This window comes from Callospermophilus lateralis, chromosome 5 (genome assembly GCF_048772815.1).
Source record: "Callospermophilus lateralis isolate mCalLat2 chromosome 5, mCalLat2.hap1, whole genome shotgun sequence".
Taxonomy (NCBI): Eukaryota; Metazoa; Chordata; class Mammalia; order Rodentia; family Sciuridae; genus Callospermophilus; species Callospermophilus lateralis.
This window is the reverse complement of record NC_135309.1, coordinates 64,636,070-64,661,544: the sequence shown is the minus strand read 5'-3', so window position 1 is coordinate 64,661,544 and position 25,475 is coordinate 64,636,070. Positions and strand designations below refer to the sequence as shown.

The 25,475-nt window shown below is 45.7% G+C and overlaps 1 protein-coding gene across 2 annotated transcripts in view; it reads left to right on the top strand.

Moving 5' to 3' along the window:
- Nucleotides 1–25,475, top strand: part of Afap1l1 (actin filament associated protein 1 like 1) — a 65,033-nt gene that overhangs the window by 27,214 nt on the left and 12,344 nt on the right. Inside the window, exons 3-15 of one of the 2 annotated variants that reach the window (XM_076856741.2) lie at nt 985–1,068; nt 1,762–1,859; nt 2,927–3,005; nt 9,615–9,713; nt 10,199–10,410; nt 11,969–12,148; nt 14,624–14,716; nt 17,834–17,927; nt 18,166–18,318; nt 19,788–19,999; nt 21,471–21,616; nt 22,218–22,290; nt 23,020–23,131. In XM_076856741.2, the coding sequence (XP_076712856.1) occupies nt 985–1,068; nt 1,762–1,859; nt 2,927–3,005; nt 9,615–9,713; nt 10,199–10,410; nt 11,969–12,148; nt 14,624–14,716; nt 17,834–17,927; nt 18,166–18,318; nt 19,788–19,999; nt 21,471–21,616; nt 22,218–22,290; nt 23,020–23,131 (1,635 nt within the window). Of the gene's footprint in view, nt 1–984; nt 1,069–1,761; nt 1,860–2,926; nt 3,036–9,614; nt 9,714–10,198; nt 10,411–11,968; nt 12,149–14,623; nt 14,717–17,833; nt 17,928–18,165; nt 18,319–19,787; nt 20,000–21,470; nt 21,617–22,217; nt 22,291–23,019; nt 23,132–25,475 lie in introns of both variants that reach the window. The other variant, XM_076856740.2, reaches the window with a different exon arrangement.

The following is a 25,475-nucleotide window of genomic DNA, read 5'->3' as shown; positions in this document are numbered from 1 at the left end:
GTAATAATAAGAGAGCTCATGTATAATGGCATAATTTGGTGTGAACACACTTTATATGCAGAGTTACAAAAAATTATGCTGTGAAAGGATAATAATGATTGTAATGCATTCCACTATTGTCATGTATGTAAGAAATAAACTTTAAATTTTTTTTTTTAAAAAAAGAACACATTGCACCCACATACCTGCCACACATGACCCATAATACTCTCACAGGACTCACACAGCACTCTCACACATGATGTACTCCTATACACCACACATGACTCACAACACATGCTACATACACCATGCGTGCACACAGCGCGCACACACACATACACAAAGGTAATGCTGTGAGCTACACCAGACAGACCCCCGACACACACGCATGTGCACCTCACACCCTCCTGCACAGGCATACAATCCTGCACACACTCATCCTCATGAGCTGCATTGCTGCTCGTGCCCACCTAAGCCCACATCTCTGCCCATTACTATCTGCCCAGCAACACGCTCTGCCCACTGGCTCCACCTTTCCCTCCACACTCCAGGTCAGTTGATGGCACGGTGCATCTCTCTGAACTCCAGGCCATACCCGTGTCCTTCCATGCTCAGGGAATCTGAAGGATGCTGTGGGAAGTTACCACTGAGTGACTCCAAACCTTGTTTCCCAAAAAACTGAGTTGAGAATCCCTGCCGCCTTCACAGGACTCTTGGGAGGAAGAAAAGGCAGCATTTTTCCTACTGTGCCCAGTAGACCCCGTCCCCTGACGATTCCCAGAATAGCCCCATAATACTAGGTTTCTGGGCCTCCTTTTACTTAGAGACAGATCCTCAGTGACAGAGTAAAAATGAAAACAAAGTGTGAAAAACAGCACAATGACAGGATGTGAATGTGCTTTGCAAAGTGAGTGCTGAGCTCCTGTGGAACGGGAGTCCACGCAGTGCGGGTTGGACTCATCCCTTCCCCCTTCACTGCCAGTGTCCTCCCCTCCCTTCCAGCTAAGGAAGTCTCCTACCTGTACGTGAACACTGCTGACCTCCACTCGGGGCCCAGCTTTGTGGAGTCCCTCTTTGAAGAATTTGGTAAGTGCTTCTTCCAACCTTGGTTTTGACACCGTCTCTCCCAGGTGGCTGGGCCTGGCTCTAACATTGCATCATGGAGTCACTTTAGGTTTTCTTGCCTCTGCCAGCTCTGAGAATGCAATTGGAACTTGCAGTTATAGGAAATGTTCTTGAGATTTGAGGAACAGTAGGAAGAAAAGTGTAAGTCAAAGAGTTCAGTACAGAAGGGGCTTCCCGCCCGCCACTGCCTCTGCCAGCCATGTCCTCCTGGGACCCTGGCTGAGCAGTCCAGTGTCTAAGCAGAAAATGAGAGCTGTGTCAGAGCCTGGCCTGGGAGCAGGCTAGCCAGCGTGTGGGAGGCTGTGTGCCAGCCCAACTCCATCCTGGGGGCAGAGAGCAGTGCTCATCACAGGGAGAAAGCTACAGTCTCTGCAGGAGCTCTGGGGGCTGATGGACCTAGAGAGAACACCAAGCCTTTGTAACACAATTGTCAGAAACCTCCAAAGCACCATTACAAAGAATGTGATTTGGTCCTCTTGACAGACGAGGCAGGGGATGGGGTGACCAGGTTACCATGGAGGAGTCCCAGGGCAATTGATTGAGTCACCTAGGTGGCGGAGGCAATGGTGAAGTCCAGTCCTCACTCAGAAACCTCCAGACGCCAAATCCAGCCCTCTTTGGTTTTCCCTTGACCAATGCCCTGATCCTGTGTAGACTGTGACCTGAGTGACCTTCGGGACATGCCAGAGGACGATGGGGAGCCCAGCAAAGGAACCAGCCCTGAGCCAGCCAAGAGCCCATCTCTGAGAAATGTGAGTCATGGATCCCACACCCTCAAGCCCTGTGCCCCTCTAGAGAGGATGAGGGAAGTTCTCCCCCGGCTGATGGTTGGGTCCTCTTTGTGGGCAAGACCCTGTTCTCTCTCCCAGGTGGTGGTTAAGGGCAGGAATAGCACAAATAAGCATTCATACATTCAATAGCGCATGCATGCGCACCGTAGTCCTGCTAAGCAGGGAGACTGTGGTGAGCTAGTCTGTCCCCTTAGGCCTGAAGCACATCACCACACCAACCTCAGATTGCATACAGAGGTGATGGGAAATTCTGTGGACCAGGGGGTGGGAGTCTCTGTGTGCCCTTAGGCAAATCATTTCCCTTCTCAGAGCCTGAGTTTTTCACCCACAAGATGAAAGATTGGACCAGATCTAGGGTTCTCAGACTTGGGGGTCACAGAGTTAGAGACAAGCATTGTCTGTCAACTCCATAGTGGATTATCCTCACCATCAATGGTGATGGTACCAGTTGTTGACAACTTAGTGTATCCTTCACATACTCAAAGCAACTAGTGAGCTTGATACAACTGCTATTCCCCCTTTATACAGATAAGGAAACAGGTTCAGAGAGGGCAAGTGATACGCCTGATGTCCCACAATTAGTAAGTGACAGAACTTAGCTGTAAAGCTGGGGAATCCCCTGGCACAAAGCCTAAACTGTTCACTACATAACAGGCCTCATGCGCATGTGTCCTGCTGCTCCTCTTATGTGGATGTGGATGTGGTGGCAGAGTTTGGGGAACTCATGGTAGTTCTTTGTAATATTGCGTGTGCTCAAGCAAAAGTATAGCTATCAGTGTTTGGCAGTCCACAAAACTTTCAGCCATTATAGAGAAGCTCTAATGCTTCAAAATTTGGGGTGAGAAACACAGGACAAATACACTCTTAAGTTCTGCCTTCTCTGTGACTATATTAAAATTATGGCTTCCCATTCAGGGTCTACCTACCTCCGAAGAGCTACTGCATCCTCCTCCACCAGCCTCGCCCTCTCCTGCTCCCCTCTTCTCTACTCCGCAGCCATCTGATCTCACCTTCTTGTCCCCACACAGGCAGCAGACCTGCCTCCACCACTGCCCAACAAGCCTCCCCCTGAGGACTACTATGAGGAGGCCCTTCCTCTGGGACCAGGCAAGTCCCCTGAGTACATCAGCTCCCACAGTAAGTTCTGGTCCCCTTCGGGGTTATGGGCTTCTCCTTCCTGAGAAGCCAATTCTAAGTGTGTCCACGTCCTGCAGGAGCTGGAGTGCCAGGCCTAGTGCCTGCCCAGCCATGTCACCAGTTCTTGAGGAGGGGCTGCTCTGAGCTTCTGGCCTCTGCAGTGCCAATCTGGGTGGACTGATGGGTACAGACCAGGGGCCAGGGACTTGGGTTAGTCTCAGTTCTGTGTGGCCTTGGACCACCCCCTTCTCCTCTCTGGACCTCTATTCCTCTACTCACATACATGCATAGGAAGGAGGTAACATAAACCAACCTGTTCTGAGCCCTGAAACTGATGCTAATCCAACTGCTCCTGTCTGGGGATGGGGTGGGGGGGAATAAATTGTATTTCAGTTGAATCACATCTTATGATGGGTTAGGTTATCAAGCCAACAACAGGTAAAATAGGGCATGTGGGGAGTGTAACTCAGTGGTAGAGTGCTTGCCTTCCATGTGCAAGGCCTGGATTCAATTCCCAGCACTGGAAAAAAGAAAGAAAAAGGTAGGACACATGGTCTTATAGGTCTCTAATGTGCACATCCCAGAGATTCATACAATGGTGTTGGCAGAAATCTTAGAAGCTATATTAATATTTAATTCAACACGTTTTTAAAAATTCTATCTGAATATAGCATTTATTCTCTAATAAGAGCATACTTGGAACAGTTTATTACACATAATTTATATAAATAAATATATAAATATTCCATCTACATACTTTTACTGCTGGATGTGCTCATTAAAATTATATAGAGGACACTAGAATAAATCAACTTTGAAAAATCTCTTAAATTTATCACAAAGAAGAGTCCTTGATCTTCCATGGTCTCCCCCCCAGTGAGTTAATGGATAGTGTTCCTTTGAGGATCAGAAGCTATCACTTTCTTGAAAACATTATACACAATTATACACAAGGAACCATGTTATGGTTTTGAATGACCTAGCACGTGGAGCTGAATTTGTATATAATGTTAGTGGGATGCTACCCCATCATCCAGAAACACCATGAATACATACATCAAAGAAGCCTGTGCTGATCAGAAACAAATTCCAAGATACAGTCATTTAAGAAAATCAAACACAAAATACTGCGTATAACATGAGTCTAGCTTTTTTTCTAATAATATACACACATTCATGTATTCTAATAATTTTTCTAGGCTATGCAAGAAATATTAATGAGGTTTTCCTGAATGAGATGAAATCTGAAATCTGGGGAGAGGGTTGGGGATGTAATTCAGTGGTAGAGCACTTGCCTAGCATGCTTGAGGCCTAGGTTCCAACCCTAGCACTGAAAAATAATAAATAAATAACACACACACACACACACACACACACACACATGTGTGTGTGTATATATATATTTATATATATATATGAATATATATGTATATATATATATATATATATGAATATATATGTATATATTTGAACATGTATTTCAGCTGGGCATAGTGGTGTACACCTAATCCCAGCTACTCAGGAGGCTGAGGAGGGAGGATCACTTGAACCTGGGAGTTTAAGGCCAGCCTAGGAAACATAGCCAGACCCTGTCTCAAAAAGGGAAAAAAAAATCTGAACAAAGGAAACATACTCTTCCACTCATGGTCTTTTGTAATTCTTGGGCTTTTTGTCATGGGGCATTTTATTTTTTACTGTGGTCAACTACATGCAAGGTTGAGCATTTTCACGATTTTTTAAAAGTCCAACCAGTGGCATTTGGTACATTCAGTGTCGTACAGCCATCACTACTATCCAGTTCCCAAACGTTTTCATCATCCCAAAGGAAACTGCTGTTAACCAGTCAGTCCCCAGCCCCTGCGGACCTCCAGTCTTCTGCCAGCGTGGATTTGCCTATTCTGAATATGTTGTATAAATGGAGTCACATACTACATGACCTTTTCTGTCTGGCTTCTTTCACTTCTCATAATGCTTCCAAGGTTCATCAGTGTTGGAGCATAGACCAGAATTTCGTTCTTTTCTATGACCGAATAACATTCCGTGTATCTACACCATGTTGTGCATATCTGTTGATCAACTGATGAACATTTGGGTTGTTTCTACCTTGTAACTGTGGTAGGTCTGCACCAGATGATCTGTTGCCCTCTTTAGCCTTGATTGTCCCAAGTTCTATGTTACTACAAGCAGCTGTTTGGATGTAAAACAGGCACCTTTTTCCAATCTCATTGACTCCAGGGCAGGGGAGGAAGGAGGGGGAAGAGGTGCTGCTGGGCCCTAATCCCAGGTCAAGCACCTCAGCTAGATGAGACTCCTGCATCTTCCCAGAAAGCTCACTTCCCTTTCAGACAGGGCAGAGAAGCACCCTCCTGGGAGCAGCTGGGAAGGGAGGGCCTCAGGAAGAGCTGAGACCTTGTCCAGGGAGCTCATGCCAAGCCCATCAGGGAGTATCCTTCCTCTGGAACACAGCGTCCAGCCCTGCCAGGTGTTGCAGTGCTTCGTCCTGTCCCTCTCTGACACACCTTCCCCTCCCAGCTCCCCCTGCTGCTCTGGCCCTGACACCCCCAGTCCACCTCACCGGTGTGTGGTCAGCATCTGAGGCCTCAGATTGCCTGCTGCGAAAGGCATCTCGATCCCCTCTTGGGAGATAGAGCTGGGAGTCCCAGTTGTGGGAGACTTCAGTGCTGCTGCCCTCGGGAAACAGATGGACAGGAGGGGCTGGGAACCCAGAGCAGAGCTCTGAAGATCAGCGTGTGTGAGAGCGAGTGGGACTGGGCCGAGGAAGACCTCCTGGAGGAGAGGCTGTGCTTCCATCGCCTGAGCTGGCAAGCTCAGTTCTGACCCAAGCTCTGTCACTAGCAGCCAGCCATGTGTGGCTTGTTTCCCCATCTGTAAAATGGGTCTGAACCTCCCTCCCATTGAGAATCAAAGGACACAGCGATAATGATAGCTAGCATTTGTCAGCACCCAATGTGTGCCACGCTCTGTGCTCAGAGCTTATGTGCATGATACCATTAATCCACAGTGGGGAGCTGTTCACTTCCTGGGTGAAGAATTGGAATGCAAGGAGGCTGTACTCTTTCCAGGCTCACTCAGGAGATGGAAGAGATAGGATTGGAGCTCGATTCTGACAGAGCCCAAACCCTTCACCAGCTGAACTTCTAGATGAGCCTCAGGGACTATCTACATCAAAATGACTTTATATATATATATATATATATATATATATATATATATATATATATATATATATTTGGTAGTGGTAGATGGACAGCATACTTTTATTTGTTTTTTGTTTTTGTTTTTGTTTTGTTTTGTTTTGTTTTTTCTTTTTTTTTATTGGTTGTTCAAAACATTACAAAGCTCTTGACATATCATATTTCATACATTTGATTCAAGTGGGTTATGAACTCCCATTTTTACCCCGTATACAGATTGCAGAATCACATCAGTTACACATCCACGTTTTTATATATTGCCATACTAGTGACTGTTGTGTTCTGTTGCCTTTCCTATCCTCTACTGTCCCCCCTCCCCTCCCCTCCCATCTTCTCTCTCTACCCCATCTACTGTAATTCATTTCTCTCCCTTGTTTTTTTTTTCTTCCCTTTCCCCTCACATCCTCTTATATGTAATTTTGTATAACAATGAATGTCTCCTTCCATTTCCATGCAATTTCCCTTCTCTCTCCCTTTCCCTCCCACCTCTTGTCCCTGTTTAATGTTAATCTTTTTCTCCTGCTCTTCCTCCCTGCTCTGTTCTTAGTTGCTCTCCTTATATCAAAGAAGACATTTGGCATTTGTTTTTTAGGGATTGGCTAGCTTCACTTAGCATAATCTGCTCTAATGGCATCCATTTCCCTGCAAATGCCATGATTTTGTCATTTTTTAGTGCTGAGTAATACTCCATTGTGTATAAATGCCACATTTTTTTTTATCCATTCATCTATTGAAGGGCATCTAGGTTGGTTCCACAGTCTAGCTATTGTGAATTGTGCTGCTATGAACATCGATGTAGCAGTATCCCTATAGTACGCTCTTTTAAGGGCTTCAGGGAACAGTCAGAGAAGGGCAATAGCTGGGTCAAATGGTGGTTCCATTCCCAGCTTTCCCAGGAATCTCCATACTGCTTTCCAAATTGGCCGCACCAAAATTTGCAGTCCCACCAGCAATGTACAAGTGTACCCTTTTCCCCACATCCTCGCCAGCACTTGTTGTTGTTTGACTTCATAATGGCTGCCAATCTTACTGGAGTGAGATGGTATCTTAGGGTGGTTTTGATTTGCGTTGCTCTGACTGCTAGAGATGGTGAGCATTTTTTCATGTACTTGTTGATTGATTGTATGTCCTCCTCTGAGAAGTGTCTGTTCAGGTCCTTGGCCCATTTGTTGATTGGGTTATTTGTTTTCTTATTGTTTAATTTTTTGAGTTTTTTGTATACTCTGGATATTAGGGCTCTGTCTGAAGTGTGAGGAGTAAAGATTTGTTCCCAGGATGTAGGCTCCCTATTTACCTCTCTTATTGTTTCTCTTGCTGAGAAAAAACTTTTTAGTTTGAGTAAGTCCCATTTGTTGATTCTTGTTTTTAACTCTTGCTATGGGTGTCCTATTAAGGAATTTGGAGCCCAACCCCACAATACGTAGATCGGAGCCAACTTTTTCTTCTATCAAACGCAGAGTCTCTGATTTGATATCAAGCTCTTTGATCCATTTTGAGTTAACTTTTGTGCATGGCGAGAGAAAGGGATTCAGTTTCATTTTGTTGCATATGGATTTCCAGTTTTCCCAGCACCATTTGTTGAAGATGCTATCCTTCCTCTATTGCATGCTTTTAGCCCCTTTATCAAATATAAGATAGTTGTAATTTTGTGGATTGGTCTGTGTCCTCTATTCTGTACTATTGGTCCACCCGCCTGTTTTGGTACCAGTACCATGCTGTTTTTGTTACTATTGCTCTGTAGTACAGTTTGAAATCTGGTATCGCTATACCGCCTGATTCACACTTCCTGCTTAGAATTGCTTTTGCTATTCTGGGTCTTTTGTTTTTCCATATAAATTTCATGATTGCTTTATCTATTTCTACAAGAAATGCTGTTGGGATTTTGATTGGCATTGCATTGAACCTATAGAGAACTTTTGGTAATATCGCCATTTTAATGATGTTAGTTCTGCCTATCCATGAACAGGGTATATTTTTCCATCTTCTAAGATCTTCTTCTATTTCTCTCTTTAGGGTTCTGTAGTTTTCATTGTATAAATATTTCACCTCTTTTGTTAGGTTGATTCCCAAGTATTTTATTTTTTTTTGAGGATATTGTGAATGGGGTGGTTTTCCTCATTTCCATTTCAGAAGATTTGTCGCTGATATACAGGAATGCCTTTGATTTATGCATGTTGATTTTATACCCTGCCACTTTGCTGAATTCATTTATTAGCTCTAGTAGTTTCTTTGTAGACCCTTTTGGGTCTTCTAGGTATAAGATCATATCATCCGCAAATAGTGATAATTTAAGTTCTTCTTTTCCTATCTTAATGCCTTTAATTTCTTTTGTCTATCTAATTGCTCTGGCTGTTTTGTTTTTTAATGTGGTGTTAAGGATCTAACCCTATGCCTCACACGTGCTGGGCAAGTGCTCTGCCACTGAGCTATAGCTCTAGCCCAACTTCATATATTTTTAAAAAATAAATTTATAAATAAATTTGTTCCAATTCATTAGAATTTGATACATTTTCTATGTTATGTATCTTTAGAATTTTCCTATCAAATAATTTTTTTCCAGTGCAGATTCCTCAGCTCAGTTCACTCCAGAGATTCCCAAACTCTAGGGATGCAACCCTTGGAATCTGCACTGGAAAACAACCCCTAGGTGATTCTGATGCAGAACAGTTTGAGGTGCCCTGCTCACCACTGCACTGCCCTGTACCACCTCCCAGCCCCAAAGGAGGATGTGCCCTAACCATTCAGCTCCAATAGCTGTTGCTATTGCTCTAATGCTCGTGTGAGCATTATTATTCACTCCTGTGGTCCAGTTCTTCCTTTGTATTCCCAGAGGTTTTGAAGGAAAATTGCCTTTCCAAGATGAGGGAGCAGATGTGTTAGGAAGTGAACAGCAAGTCTGAGGGGAGAAGAGGAGGTCTGTGCAGAACATGGAGGCAGATCTAAGCCCTGGCAGCTGGTGCACCACTCCCCACAGTGCAAGTACCAGAGCTGCCACCAAAATGTTCTCACACACACTGATGCTCTGGGTCACTGAGGAGAAGCCAACTGGGAAGGTCAGAGGAAAGATCTTGGAACTGGGTCTTGGATGTGAGGAGTTCTCTGGTAGAAGAGGGCACAGGAAATAGCATGAACAAAGGCCTGGCAGGGCAGTTCCGTGGGACAGGGGCACTCAGGGTATGTTGGGAACCAGAGCAGACAAGATGCAGAGACAAGTCCCCACACCCAGTGTGGGACTGCCCTGAGCTCCACTCTGTATTCCCTGACAAGGGACAAGGTATCCAGGGCCTTCCCAGCCGTGCCCCTGGGTCTGCTCCTGGGTCTGTCTGCGTTTCTCCATGCTCAGCTCTTCCCAATAACCCCACAGATGGATGCAGCCCAGCCCACTCGATTGTGGATGGCTATTATGAGGATGCAGACAGCAGCTACCCTGCAGCCAGGATGAACGGAGAGCTGAAGAACTCCTGTAAGTTCACACCAGCTCTGCCCTCACAAATTGCCTGCCCCTGGCATTCATGTGCCCCACCTCTCACCCCAGCCATGGTCACCACGATGCCCCAAAGCCCTTGTGACCCCAGGGTTCAGTGGAAAGGCCACTGGAATAGGAGTCTGGAGCCCAGAATCCTGCCTTTGCCCTGACTCTTGGTAACTGATCTTAAGGGGAGCCTAGTTTCCTTATCCATGATGGGGATTTGGTGTGAGGGTCACCCGATACAAGGGCTGCAGAGGTGATGGGTAATTATAGCTTTTTACTGGGTCTATCCCATACAAATGAGGATACTGAGGCTCCCCAAGTGAAGTCACCAAGACCACAAAGCAAGTGGTAAATCCAAAACACAGTGCACCGCATGAGGCATGCACTGGGTCTCCTCTGGGGACTCAGAGTGTTGGGACCAGCAGGGGCTTCCCCAGGACAGCATAATGACAGGTTCTTTCCCATGGTGCCTGCAGACAATGACTCGGATGCCATGAGCAGCTCCTACGAGTCCTATGATGAGGAGGAGGAGGAAGGGAAGGGGCCGCAGCCTAGGCACCAGTGGCCCTCCGAGGAGGCCTCCATGCACCTGGTGAGGGACTGCAGGATATGTGCCTTCCTGCTACGGAAAAAGCGCTTTGGACAGTGGGCCAAGCAGCTGACCGTCATCAAGGAGGACCAGCTCTTGGTGAGTGCCTTTAGGCAGACTCATGTGTTTCTGCCTGAGGACCACTGGCCTGGCCTTGTGCACAGCTCAAAGCCCAGAGCTTCTGAGATCATGGTTCTCCTCACATGCAAAATTCACACACATACACACACACCCTTTAAAGATCTGAGGTAAGCTCACCAAGGTTTTTGTTTTGTTTTGCCAGAGAAGAAAATTTTTTTTATCATTTTAAAGCATTATCTGTTGTTTTTCGGTATGCAAGCTAATGTGTTTATTTATAAAACTAGAGAAAAACACAATGAAACATAATTTTTAAAAAAATACCTATGATCCCATAGACCAAGAGATGACCACTGCATTTCCACCTTGATTTCCACACCTCTGTCTCATAAAACTTATCTCCTGCAGCACCTGTTGTTATAGAACACCACTATAAAAGAAAATGCATCTTTAATTCCAAAATGAGTGGATGAGCATAAATTTTAGGAAAAAAAATAATAGTTCCTCCCCAAAATACTCTGCTGACAAGACTGGCTTAACACAGATGCATGTGAAACAAGTCCCTTTGTCACCCTGGGGCAATGAAAGCTCACCCCAGGCAAGCACCAGTACAAAGGTCAGGGCGACCTATTTCCACTCCTGTGCCTCTCTGTTCCCAACTCCCGGCCAGGCCAGGGCCTCCAGCATGGTGTAAACAGAGTGGGGGGAGCTGGGCCTAACTCCATCCAGACCTCTAGAGGAAGCTCCAGTAATTCACCATTAAGACTGACGTTTATCTTTCCTGTAGGATTTTGTAAATGTTCCTTATTACCATGTTAAGGAAGATCCCTCCCCTCTATTCTTGGTTTGCTAAGAGTTTATATCACAAATGGATACTGAATTATATAAAATGCCTTTTTCTGATTCTATTGATATGTGTGATTTTTCTCCTTTTTTCTATTTACTTGATGAATTTTGTGGTTGATTTTTGAATATGAAACCATGCTGTGTTCCCAGGGAAAGCTACACTTGGTCTTGATGTAGTGTGCTTTTCTATGTGTCTAGATTCCATTTGTTCGTCTTTTGTTGTGGGCTTTTGCTTCTGTTAGAAGATTAATTAGCCTGTGGTCTTCCTTTTCTGTAATGTCACTGTCAGTTTCTCCCACCAAGGTAATGCTGGCCTTATGAGAAGAAGGGAGGAGTCAGAGTCATTATTGATAAACTACCGACCTCCCAAGGCCAGCCCTCCACCTCTGCTAGAATTCCCTTTTCCAAATTCCTGCCATACAGCCCTTTCATGTAGCTTCCTCCCAAGCCAGCCCATTTCTTCTCTACTTCTTAAGACGCAAATGGTCTTCCTGGTATTATGCTGCAACCATCTCTTCTTACTAGACAGTTGTGCCTGAAGATGCCCAATGACATCCCTGGCTGGCATCTCCATGTCCTTGCACAGTGCCCACAGTTGGGCTGGGTGGGGAGGTCTTTATGGGATAAGTCAAACTTCCCTAGAGACTTTGGGTGCTCCAAGCCTTTGTATGAGGGTAGCTTCCTGCTCTACCTTCCACTCCAGAAGGCCCTGACCCTTTCTCTCCTTGTCCAGTGTTACAAAAGCTCCAAGGATCGTCAGCCACATCTGAGGTTGGCGCTGGATGCCTGCAGCGTCATCTACGTGCCCAAAGACACCCGGCACAAGAGGCATGAGCTGCGCTTCACCCAGGGGGCCACTGAGGTCTTGGTGCTCGCACTGCAGAGCCGGGAGCAGGCTGAGGAATGGATGAAGGTATGTGGGGCCCACACCCCACTCCTGTTTTGCCGCCCTTCTTTCCTTCCTCTCTTCTCCAGAACCCCAATGATGGAGCTGGATTCTGTCTCTGAAAGAACCAATCCTTGCTCAGGGTAGAAGGGGTCAGAGCCTGAGCCCAGGCTCCCTGTACGCAGTTGGGGCTTATATTTGGAAATGGATCTTGAATATCTGCAAGAGACAGATGTCACGCTGGGGACCCAAGTTCCCTCTAGTTATTTGGATCCTCTAACATCCCTACTATGAGCTTGTCTGGACTGCACTCATATACCTCCGGGAATGGGGAGCTTAATATGAAGGAAGCTGATTTTGTCATTAGACAAGCTAACCGAGGGAGGGAGGGAGGGAGGGCGGGCTGGGGTTGTGGCTCAGCGGTAGAGTGCTAACATGTGCGAGGCCCCGGGTTCGATCCTCAGCCCACATAAAAATAAACAAATAAAATAAAGGTATTGTGTCCAACCACAATTTAAAAAAATTTGAAAGAAAGAAAGATCGGAGGGAAGGAGGGAAAAACTCTTACATGTTTTAGATGAGAATATTCACCCTTGTAACCAGCACCTGTGGCCCCACTTCTGCATCTTTGTAGCCACACAGAACAATGAGAGTCACCACATATTGAGCACTTACTTTGTGCCATGGCTTGTGCTGAGAACTTCACATACATGATCTTATTTACCCTCACAATGGGACTGTTATCATTCCTATTTTACAAACAAGAAAATGGAGGCACTTAGGACTTGCAAAAGATCTCACTGCCAAGTGGTTGGTGCCATAATTTGAAACAAAGAAGTAGATCTACTCCAAAGGCAGAGACACAGTGACATAGTTATGACAAAGGAAGACTTTGGTGGCATATAGACTTGGCTCAAGTCCCAGGATAAGCAGCATTCACTGGCTGTGTGGTCTTCTACAAATGACTTTACCGCCCTGTGCCATGATTTCCTTGTCTGTAAAATGGTTCTTGTGAAGATGCTAGGGAGCATTCGGCACAGCACCTGGCAGACAGCAGGTATCAGTAACTATCAGTGACTGCTGCAATATTGGCGATGCTCCAGTCCCAGCCGTCTCCAGCCGACCTCCCCCTGCACAGACCTCTGCTCCACTCTGACACCTTTCTCTCTCTACTCCTCTGATCTCCCTGCTGGAACAAGGAAACCAAGCACCTCCCTCCCTCCCTTCCTTCCTGTGATAACCAGCTCTTGCGTGGAATGTTTGGTGCTTCTCCTGACTGCTTTTGTCTCGGGAGGGGAAGGAAGTGAGAGAACCCGCCTGGTGGGGAAACCTCTGCCTCCAAGGGCCAGATGGGTCAGAAGATGGAGCCCCAGACACTGAGCTACAAGACTCCTGTCAGCTATAATCCTTGAGAGGCTGAAGCAAGAGGATCATAAGTAGAGGCCAGCCTCAGAAAGTTCAAGGCTAACCTGGGCAACTTAGTGAGACCCTGCCTTGAAATAAAAAATAAAAAGGGCGGAGATGTAGCTCAGTAGCAGAGTGCCCCTGAGTTCTATCCTCTGTACTACAAAAAAAAGAAAGGAGGAGCCTGCTTGCCTTAACATCTTATCTGAAGGTTAAGAGCCTGCAGCCATACTGTTTGCTTTCAGTTTCTGGCTCTGCTGCTACCCACATACGCTTCACCTCTCTGAGCCTCATTATCCTAACCTGCAACTTGGGGATCACTGGTTGCTGTGAAGATAAAATTCTTGATGGGTTAGCATCAAATGGTGGCTATCATTACTTTATGATCTACATGCTTATTGCTGCAACCTTGAATGAGTCAGTGAGTCTGTTTCCTTATCACTGACATAGAGATGATGACCCCAGCTCCTCCCTTGGTCACAGAAGCAGGCCCTCGCCTTGCAAGCCTTTCTGGTTCATATCACCCCTCACATCCACAGCCTAACTCTCTGCAGCCTCAGCAGCCCCAGCAGAGGACCAGTGTTCTCATGTTACAGATGTGGAAATGGAGGCCCAGAGCAAAGAAGTAGCTTTTTCTTTTCTTTTTTTTTTTTTTTTTTTTTTTTTTTTACCAGGGATTAAACTCAGGGGCACTTAACCACTGAGACACATCCCCAGCCCTTTTTATGTTTTATTTTGAGACAAGGTCTCACTGAGTTCTAAGGGCCTCGCCAAGTTGCTGAGGTTGGCTTTGAATTCCCCATCCTCCTGCCTCAGCCTCCTAAGTTGCACGTGCCACCATGCCTGGCAGAAGTAGCTTTGTCAAGACACACAACTAATCTGCAATGAAACTAAGTCTCTTGGTTTCTAGCCCTGTATCCTCTTAGTCCAAGGGACAGATACAGGAGGAAGCCTTTCAGACTCTGATATAGCCCATGCTTGTGCAAGTGTCTGCATCCACCCCTCTGTATAACAGCCCTGATCATACAAAACCCAATCATCCTTTTGCCTCCAGACCTTTTGTGACCATCTTTTCCTGGCTGTGTGTCCTCTCCACAGGTCATCCGAGAGGTCAGCAGGCCAACTGGGGGAGCCGAGGGTACAGAGGCTCCCAGATCCCCGGTGCTCCTGTGCAAGCTGGACCTGGACAAGGTACGTCTGTCTCTACTAAGCCCTTCTGGCCAGGCAGTGGGCATTCAACACGGACCCCACTCCAGGGGATATCACAGGCTGGTGGTGAAGCCAGATCCCACTGATGGTGCCAAACAAGCAATGCATGCCCCGCACAGAGCAGGCACAGCAGTAGGTGCTCAGTAAATGTCTACTGAACATGAATGCACAAATAAATGAGTGTCTATGTCCAAGGTGCAGTATGAACACAGGAAGGAGTGGCTCACCCTGTCTAGATAGGAGGTCACGTCTGAACTGTACCATGAAAAATAAGTTGAACTATATCACCAGAAAAGAAAGATGGCTGCTTGAACACAGGTGAAGCAGTCATTGGTCAGCTGGTCAGGCCATGGGCAAATATGTACCAGTGCCTACCTTTTGCCAGGTATTGTGGGTAACAAAGGAACTCAGACTCAGATCATCCCCTTAAGGACATCATAGCCTACAGGAAGGTTTAAGCTCCACATAGATAGGTCTTACAGAATGTAATAAAGGCTAGTATTTATAGACTGTAACTGTGCACAGCATTGTTTCATTGTTTCAAATGTTTTATATATATATTAACTAATTTCTGTAACAACTTTGGAGTAGGTAAATTTTCAGATGAGAAAGCTGTGGCATGGAAAGATTTATCCAATGTCACATAGTAAATAAGAAACAAGAGCCGGGTTTGGTGGTGTACACCAGTAATCCCTGCAGCTCAGGAGTCTGAGGCAGGAGAATGGTAAGTTTGAGGGAAGCCTCAGAAACTTGGTGAGACTCAAAAATTTGTTAAAAAGCAGGGCAGGGGATATAGCTCAGTGGTAAGAGTGGCCCTGAATTCAATCTGTAGTGGGGGAAAAAGGAAGAAAGGAAGCAAGAAAGAAGAAACAGAACTAGAGTTTAAACCAGACAGTCTTGAGCACTCTGCCATCTCAGTGAAGCACCCCGACCATCCACCAGACAAGTACTTGTTAAGGCTCTGCCCATGCTAGGCACTGTGGGAACCCTGAAATATAGTCCTAAAAAACAGATACATCCCCTGCTCTCACAGCACTTAAGCCAGTGAACAAGGAGCCCTGAATCAAATAATCACACAGACTTACAAACGCCAAGCCAAGGAAGTTCTAGGAAGGGAAGTACCAGGTTGCCTGGGAGTGTGTGGTGGGAGCCTGCTCCTCTCTCAAAGGTACAGGAAGGTTCCCTGAGGAAGTCATTTTTCATATGAAGATGAAAAGTTAGCAAGAAAGGGGGAGAGAAAGGGATTCCAAGCAGAGGGAACAGGCTGGAGCAGAAGGAAGCATGGAATTCAGAGGGTAGGGAGAGCCTGTCAGCCCTGTTAGAGTGGCCCTGAATAGTGACAGTGAGGGGCACTGGCTGGAGGGACAGGAGGAGTAGGAAAGATGGCACTTATGGTGAGCCTTACAGTATGGGCAAGATGTTACTGAAGCAGGGGGGTCAAGGGAGGGGACAGCAGAAGCACTCCCATGGGATCAGGAGACAGTTATGGCAGGGTAGGGTCTCTCATGTGTAGAGGTTGCTGGTGGAGAAGCCCAGCCCTGCCCTCACTCAGCCTTGTCAGTAGTGGAGCCTAAAGGAAAGCAATGTTGATGGTGTGAGAAAGAAAGAGTCTGTGTGTGTGTGTGTGCGCGCACTTGCACACGCGCTTGCACTGGTGGGTACATGCTGTGGTGCAATTCACAGGATGAGTAGAGATGAGCTTATATAGTTGAGTTTTCCTGCAGCCAAGCCTTTGGGGGAGGGTAACATACTTAGGGTGGTTTTGGGGGTGCAAATGGGGCTGAGGATGTGGGTATTGGTGGGTCTGCCTCTCCGTGGAATCATGGGGTTGAAATGTCATCATCCCTCAGTTAATCCCAAAGTGCTCACAGCATTTCTTGGTATTTGCTTTCTGTGTTGATGAAAAGCTTGCTGTCTGTACACCACTGCAGAACAAATACAGCCACAGCTTCTGTTTTACAATTTACAGCGGAGGCTTGGGCAGTGCTACCCCATTTCTGACAATTATTATTTTTCCAGTCCTATGGACATAAACAGGAGAGCCCATGACCTCTCGTGTCCTCCCTGCTTCCTAGGATGGGGCTTATCACGAAGCACCCCTGGGCCTGATCTTGGGGATCCTTGGCAGGGGCCTCAGCTCTGTAATTCTGCCTTCTTAAGGGGTGGGTATCATTTTAACCCTGTCCCAGGCCTGGCTGGCACAGTTTAGCTTCTTGAAGCAGGAGAACAGCCCTTCACACAGGTGTTAAGAATGATACAACCTATTGGCCTCATAGCTTCCCTTGGGCCATCTCTCTAGTGCCTCACAGCAGCCTTCTGAAGGGGCAGTAATTCAGATGAGAAAACCAACCTGGGGAAGATGAGAGGATTTTCCCACATGTGCACAGCTAAAAAATGAGAGTAGGGTTCTAATTTCTTCCAAGATCTGTCTAACTACTCTGCTCTACCTTACAAACTACCTTGGCCTTGTATGCCTGAATCAATGAATGTATGATTGGTCTGGAGTTGGTATGAGTAAAAATAATGTTGGCTGGCAATGAACTTGCTAGTGTGTGTGTCTGCACACGCACTTATCATTCTCCCATCAAAGCTGGGATCATAATGGACTCCTATGGGTCACAAGGTCCTGTCTCAACTATTTTGAAAATGTCTGCTGGCCCATCCCTTTTCTGTCATCCCTGCTGTCACCTTGGCTCTCCCCCTTCTGGAGTCTCATCTGACCAGTAGTGACATGTCTCCGTAGGCTCTTTTGCATTCAGTCTTGGCCCCTCTTGTCCACCCCACAACACCACTGGATTACATTAGCATACCACTACATTCACTCCCAGCTCCCTGTCACTTGCCAAACACAGTGCAAACTCCTAGGACACTGCTGTCAATGTGTGATGACTAATTGCCTCATCCCTGATAGACTATACAACGAAGACACAACATGAGTAAGTCATTGTTGTCCTCTCCATACCTGGCACGATATACCAGGTACATTATAGTGTGCGTTAAACTGATTATCATGTGTGTGGGGAATTGGGGAAACTAAACCAATAAAAGGGTACTTCTGAGTGTCTCCTCTGATGTGAGGCTGTCTGTGTCCCTTCTCAGAGGCTGTCCCAAGAAAAGCAGACCTCAGACTCCGACAGCCTAGGCATGGGAGACAGTGCTTCTACCCTCAGCCGCCGGGAGACCTGCGAACATGGTAGGAGCCTCTGCTGGCTCAGGCTGAAGATTGCCAGAGCTAGGAGGGGCCTTAGCTGTGGGTACACAGTGGCAGAGCAGGTCCAGGAGACCTGGGTTAAACGACCTGGACTGTCATACCTGGAACTGCATACTAGTCCTTTGTGTGCCAGCTGAAAGGGCTGCTGGGAAGGCCAGGGATGGATGGAACTGGGACAAGGGGCTCCTTCTCCTCCCCTGACCCATCTCTGCTGCAACAGGCAAAGGGAAGAAGAGCAGCCTGGCAGAGCTGAAGGGCTCCATGAGCAGAGCTGCAGGCCGCAAGATCACCCGCATCATCAGCTTCTCCAAGAAAAAAGCACTGGCTGAGGACCTACAGACGTCCTCTGCAGAGGAGGAGGTTCCCTGCTGTGGTGGGTACAGGATGTGGAGAGCAAGGGCATTCAGGCACCTAGGGCTAAAGCCAGGAGACGCTCCGTGCCTCATCTACCTGGCTCCCAGGGCAGGGAAGAGAATTCCAATCTTCTGCATGGCTAAACCTCACTTCACCAACATCCACGCCCTGCCATCACTTGGCTCCTGTGAGGCCCTCTCAGTGAAAGGAAAGATCCACCGACCCCCATATTTCTGTACTCCCTATGACCTTGGCCCAAATCACTGCCCATCTTGGGGTCTCAGTTTCCTCCTCTATAATGAGAGGGGAATAACATTTCATAGCATATAACATGCCAGATATGTAAGTTGAAAACCAGTCTCATAAAGAGATTTGGATTAGAATATTTAAGTACCTTTCAATATGAATGCATTCAATGTGAGTGAAAAGGGCTTTCTGAGGCAAAACATTTTTTCATATAAATGCAGCATTCCATTTACTGTAATCCAATAAGAAATCATCTATTTTGAGGGACTGGATGGGGGGTAACTCAGAGGCAGAGCACTTGCCTAGCATGCATAAGGTCCAGTTTTGATCTCTGGAACCACAAAAAGAAAAAGCTGTTTTGGATATGCAATAATATTCTTCTACCACTAAAAAAAAAAATAATAAGATAAGAGAACATGACTATAAAGAGGCATTTTGTTAAAAAAAAAAAAAAAAAAGGAAAGGAAAGAAAGAAAGAAAAAAAACACAAAATATTTTGTAATCAGGGGGACTGGGGTTGTGGCTCAGTGGTAGAGTATTTGCATAGCATGTGTGAGGCGCTGGGTTCTATCTCAGCACCACATAAAAATAAAAGATTTTGTGTCCACCTAAAACTAAAAATTAAGTATTAAAAAAAGTTAATATATATGTGTGTGTATATATATATAAATCAGTGAGTCCAGGATTGTTACGGTAAAATAATATAATAAATTTTAATCTATTTATTAAAAGAGGGAATTCTAAGCGCACCTGTGGTTAGCTATGGAGCAGTCTGGGCCCTGATTTCAATTTTATAATTCTTTCCCTTGACCGGCTAGTTTTGTTCCCATACTCTGCCACTAGGTGTCAGCACTATCCACTATTTTCTATCTTTGGGTAAATTCTGGATTTGCGGAGGGGAGGAGAGGCAAGTTGTGTCTTTATACAATTTATGGAGCAGCTCTTGCCCTTTTCATCACACTTGGTGTGGTCCCAGGGCTGTGCAGTGATGTGCAAGCGGGATTATCCGTGCCCACTTCACAGCTAGGAAACTGAAACTCAGAGAAGAGGATGCCTACCATCACAAGCAGGGGCGCGTGAGCTGATCCAAAAGAACGCAGAGACCTTCTTTCCAGCGGGTGCAGGGGTGGTCTGGCACTCTGTCCCGGGCTGTGTGGCCATGCACCAAATTTGCAGTCCCAAATGGAGTTTATCCAAGGTGGACTGTGGGAAGGTCAAGCCACTGCTTTCTCCCCCTCCCAGGCTATCTGCACGTGCTGGTGAACCAGGGCTGGAAGGAACGCTGGTGCCGCCTCAAATGCAACACACTGTATTTCCACAAGGACCGTGCGGACCTGCGGACCCACGTGAACGCAATCGCCCTCCGGGGCTGTGAGGTGGCTCCGGGCTTTGGGCCCAGACACCCATTTGCCTTCAGGATCCTGCGTAACCGGCAGGAGGTGGCCATCCTGGAGGTGAGAGGAGAGAGTCCAGATGGGCCTTGTGGTGAGACTCTGGCCCAAGGGTCCTGTTTTTGTTGGGAACCTTGCCTAAGGATGCTGCAGGATCTGAGAGGAAAGCAAGTGCTACTGTCAGTGAGCCAGCAGGCTTGCAAGATAACACAGGGGACACACACTTAAATGCCTGTTCTAAGTACCCGGCAAATCATGATTTTAACATGTACCTATAATATTTTGTATATTATGTGTGACATACTAAATTTTGGGTGACATACTAAATATACTAAAAAATTATTTGTTGTTCATCTGAAATTCTAATTTAACAGAGCATTTTGGGTTTTTAATCCTAATTCTGACTGCCTTAGAACTAACGTATATTTATCCTCCCTGACCTTGAAATCCCAAATCTGAAAGGCTTTTCATCTGGTCTAACCGTGATTTGATTCTAGAGTCTCCCATAAAACCTTCCCAGCAGTCCACCTCAGATGAACCACTGCCCTCTGACATAGCCTACTCTTCTCATCAAGCAACTTAAATTTCTAGAAAGATTTTCTCTATATTATAGAGTTTAAATCTTTAAATTCCACAAAAGCTGAAACCATGCCTGTTCTGCATACTTTTATTTTTCTAGAAGTCTGCATGATGCCTGGCATATACTGTGCACTCAATAAGCATTTGTTGCACAATGGATAAATGAAACATGAATTCATTTCATGTATTCATTGTGCTTCCTACCCATAGGCACTGAGTTCCTCTGGAGGTCATGCAAAACACATTGACTCTCAGAATCCTACTGACTATTTCGAATTTAAAATGTTGACACTGGAAGAAAACTTAAAATACCTACCTTCCTGTATTATAGATAAGGAAACTAAGGCCAGGGTTGTCTAATGCTTTACATAGTGCCCCACAGGATTAAAACTCAATCTGTTGATCTTGTTCTCTTTGCCCAGTTACCCACTGCCTCTCTCAGTTCTTAAATTTCAAGAAATATTGCCTCTGTAATTTGCTTTTATTTCTCATAGCTTCAGATAGGTCTCTTATTTCTTTAACTTAGATACAGAGCTTTCTAGCACAATGTGTACTTCCTTTATTCATTTTTATCATCTGCAAGCTAAGTTGATTTTATAACAATGCTTTCTAAATGAGAATTAAGTATGCATTTAGCTAACCAGCAACTTACAGGAGGTTTTCCCCTATAGTACTGTAACTATTTGGCAATTACAATGCAAGTAAAAATTTAGTTGTATGAGCAATTGCTTCCCCTAAGAGAAAAGTAAGTAGTTTTCAAAATTTTCAGAGAACACCTAAATGTTGTTTTTATATCCAAATGGTTGCACAGACCCCAAGTCTTATTCCTCTTTGGTTCCTAAGAAGTGGGTACATAATAGGCACTTATAAATATTTGTGGGTTTGGCGGAAGTGAGCAGGAAGCCAGAGGCCCAACAGTGTGAAAATGAACTTCACTATGCCTCCTCTCCCCCAGGCAAGCTGTTCAGAGGACATGGGTCGCTGGCTTGGGCTGCTGCTGGTGGAGATGGGCTCCAAAGTCACTCCAGAGGCGCTGCACTATGACTACGTGGACGTGGAGACCTTAACCAGCATTGTCAGTGCTGGGCGCAACTCCTTCCTGTAAGGGCCAGTCCCTCGGCACACAGCTGCCCATGACTTTTCCTGTCTCAGCTCAATTTCAATGTATCTGCGTCCAGCCTTGGGCACTGGAAGGAAAGGGAGAAAGAGCTTGGGAAGCTAGAGTGGGTGCCTTCCTCTTACAACATTGGGGAAGGAACTGGCTGAGGGACGTAGACCAGGGTCAAGGCAAGCTGTGGAATGAGCAAAACTGGGGAAGCCCTGGAGTAATGGGCTCGGCCCTCAGGCTACTAGACATTAAGCTGTCCTTGAGTATGCAGGTGGACATGTGGCTGTTCCATGGAGTTAAGCATTGGAGACTCTAGGTTCAAGTCCCTGCTTTATCACCACCAGCTGTAGAAATGTGGGCTGGTTGCTTGCCATCTTGGATCTTCTGTTTCCTGACTTACAGAAAGGCTCTGATGAATCGCTTGCCCTCTGGGTTATTGTGAGAATCATGTGGGTCCCTTCCCGTGAAGTGCTCACACAGCACATGATCTGCTGACCCACATTAAGAGCTGATGCCAGGATCAAATGAGAGTAGACAGGAAAACACTATAAACTGCAAACTGCCATCACCATCATTGTACCTTTCATTTTCTAGATATGCAAGATCCTGCCAGGATCAGTGGCCTGAGCCCAGAGTCTATGATGATGTTCCTTATGAAAAGATGCAGGTATGGTCCCTTGGGGTTGCCTGGGAACATAATAAAGGCCATTTCTTCTATTTCTTTCTTTCCCTCAGTGACCCTTTTATCCTTTGCTTCAGAGAAATGGTTTTCATTTAACTGGCAGCTCAAAGGGGAGTCCCATCTTCTGACAGATGATGGTTCAGGAGGAGGAATCCCTAGCACAGGAGTCCGGGTGGTGCAGTGGAAAGAGCCCCAGGTCAGGAGGAAAAAGAGGCTCTTTAGACTGCTAAGCACTCCAGAAATGTAAGGCACTGTGTCCACTTTCAGCAAGGAGCTGGGCTCTCCTCCTCTGCTTACCACTCTGAACTGAGCTATTCATTCCATGTTGTTAGGGGTAGATGCTGCCTGTTGGCCACCTGCAAGGCTTTCAGTCTAGATTTCAGCAAAACAGGGTTGTCTACCTGTTTTGCTCACAAAACCAAGGAGGAGTCAGCTCATTGAACTTGAGTCCTCGGTACCTGTCACATGTCCCAGAATGCTTGTGGCAGCATACCACAGTCTTTTCAGACTTCCTAGTTCTCCTCTCATAGGTACTCCAGTTTAGAGTTGCCTTCTGCTGCCTTTGATAATAGGAGATTCAAATAATATACCACCAGGGAAAGTCATTTATAAACTGTCAAGTACTGCACAAATTTCAAAACGGACAGGGAACACATCCCTGCATTGCAGCCTTAGCCTCCTGCACTTAATCGTTTTCCTACATCTCCCACTTAGGATGAGGAGCCCGAGCGCCCCACTGGAGCCCAGGTGAAACGTCATGCCTCCTCCTGCAGTGAGAAGTCCCATCGAGTGGATCCACAGGTCAAGGTCAAACGCCATGCCTCCAGTGAGTTCTGTGTGGGCCTTCCCTGCTAAGCAGGGACAGGAAAGGAAAGCAGCCTACAGCACAGTTCTCAAAATCAGATTCCTCCAGGTTCAGGCAGGTCAATAAATGAGTAAAGTCAGTCATAAGAAAATGCCCTACAAAAAGTAACAGGGATTGGGGTGTTGTTCAGTGGTACAGCACCTGTTGTTCAGTGGTACAGCACCTGCCTAGCATGCACAAGGCTATGGGTTCATCTCTAGCACTGAAAAAAGGTAACAACACATGCACACTGAAAAAAAGGAAGCTGACAGATAGCCTCAGAGGGAAATTGACTGGAGGTAGGGCTAAGGGAACTGGAGCACTCAGGCCCAACTCTATAGGTGACCGCTAGCTCAATTCAGTGGTCCCCACATAGTAGTGCCAGCCCCTGTTGCCAGATTTACTGATTATTCAAAATGCCAGAAATCTGGACTTTATATGAAATTTTAATAATGTTAGTAATTAATTTTTATAAATTTTAACACTGATTGTTTTATATATGCATATGCATATATATATAGAGAGAGAGAGGGACAATGAGAGAAGTCATCTTCAAGCTGTATCTGTTTCCGAAGCTAATAATTTATGATTTCTGATCTGTGATTATAAGTGGAGAACTAAATCCCTCCACACAACCTGGAGAGGACTGCCGTGAGAGCCATGGCTCACCTCTGTCCCAGGCCGAGCTCCACCTAGCATGCTGTGGGTCTTGGTGAATTGCTCGATTGCCGCACTGCACAATGATAACTAAGTACATCAGATGCCTCTTTTAAGTTCTGTCTGATTTCTAACACTAATCTCTGCACCCATGTGAACTATTGCTATACTATGAGAAGCCAGCTTCCTGTAGGACAGCCTGTTCCAAGAGTTTTTTTCTTCCTTCCTTACTTTTCTTCCTTTGCATCTGAAAAAAAAATGAGGTTCTAGTCTTTGCTTTTTTAAGATTAAAAAAAAAAAAAAAAAAAAAAAACTTTACTATAGCTCCATTTCATTCATGTAGTTCTTCCCTCCTGGGAGTGAGATGATCTGTCTTCTTTGGAAGACAAGTTTGGTAAAGTCCTTTCCTATCTCTAGGTCTGAATTCCCTCCTTGGGCTAGGGATGTAGCCATTGCTACAACACCTGCCTTGCAAGCCTGAGGCCCTGGGTTCCATTCTCAACATTAAGGAAGAAAGAAAGAAAAGTGGGGGGACAGCATGTTTTGAGCTCCCTCTCTAAACAACAAAAGAAATGTTGTGTAACATTCTTTATATGCTATTCATAGGCACTGGAAATACAGGGCCTTATGAAAAGCCCATTTTAAAATGAAAAACTGAAATAAGCAGAAAGACCAATTTATGAAAGAGATGTAAAAATGGAACTACTCTTGTTGAAGCCCACTCATTCCCCTAGCTATCAGTGTTGGCCATCACTATGAAGTCACAGGGTTCCTTGAAGAGTGGTGGGAAACCACTAAAGTAACCACTAATGTAGTCCAACAACATTGTTTGAAGAACATAAATAAAATGTGTCTTGACCCACTTAGGCTGCTATAACAAAATAACATAAGCAGAATGACTTATAAATAATAGAAATTTATTTCTCATAGTTTGGAGGCTGGGAAGTCCAAAGCGCCAGCAGATTTCTGTCTGTGAGGACCCATTTTCTGCTTCATAGATAGCCATTTTTTTACTTTCTGGGGTCTCTTGTAAAGGCATTAATACCATTTATGAAGCTCCACTCTCGTGACCTAACCACCTACAAAAGACCCACCTCAAATAGGAATTTTGGAGGTTCATAATCAGTCTACAGCAAAAGAGACTTGCACAATATCATATATTAATTTCCTATCACAATATAACAAAATGCCCAAAATTTAGTGGTTCAGTTTCTGCTGTTTGAGAATCCTGAGTAAATGAGTTATGTAGTTTTGGCTGAGGGCCTCTCATGAGGCTGCAGTCAAGACATTGTCCCATCACCTGAAGTCATCTGAAGGCTTGCCAGGCTGGAGGATCTGCTTCTAAAATGACTCATTCGCATGCCAGGCAAGTTGTGCTGGTGTTGGAAGGAGGCTTCAGTTCTTTGCAATGGGCACCACTTCATAGGGTTGCAAGTCCTCATGATGTGACAACTGGCTTCCCCCAGAGCACACAACCTAAGAGGGAGCAGCAAGCAGATAATACATGTCTTTTATGATCTACATTTAGAAGTCATAGTCTTGTCATTTCTGCAATATCCTAATATTATACAGCTCAGCCTTGTTTTTTTGTGGGAAAGGACCACAAAAAGACATGAATATCAAAAAGTAAAAATTGTGGAGGCCAAGTTAATTACTGAGAAAAATAGTG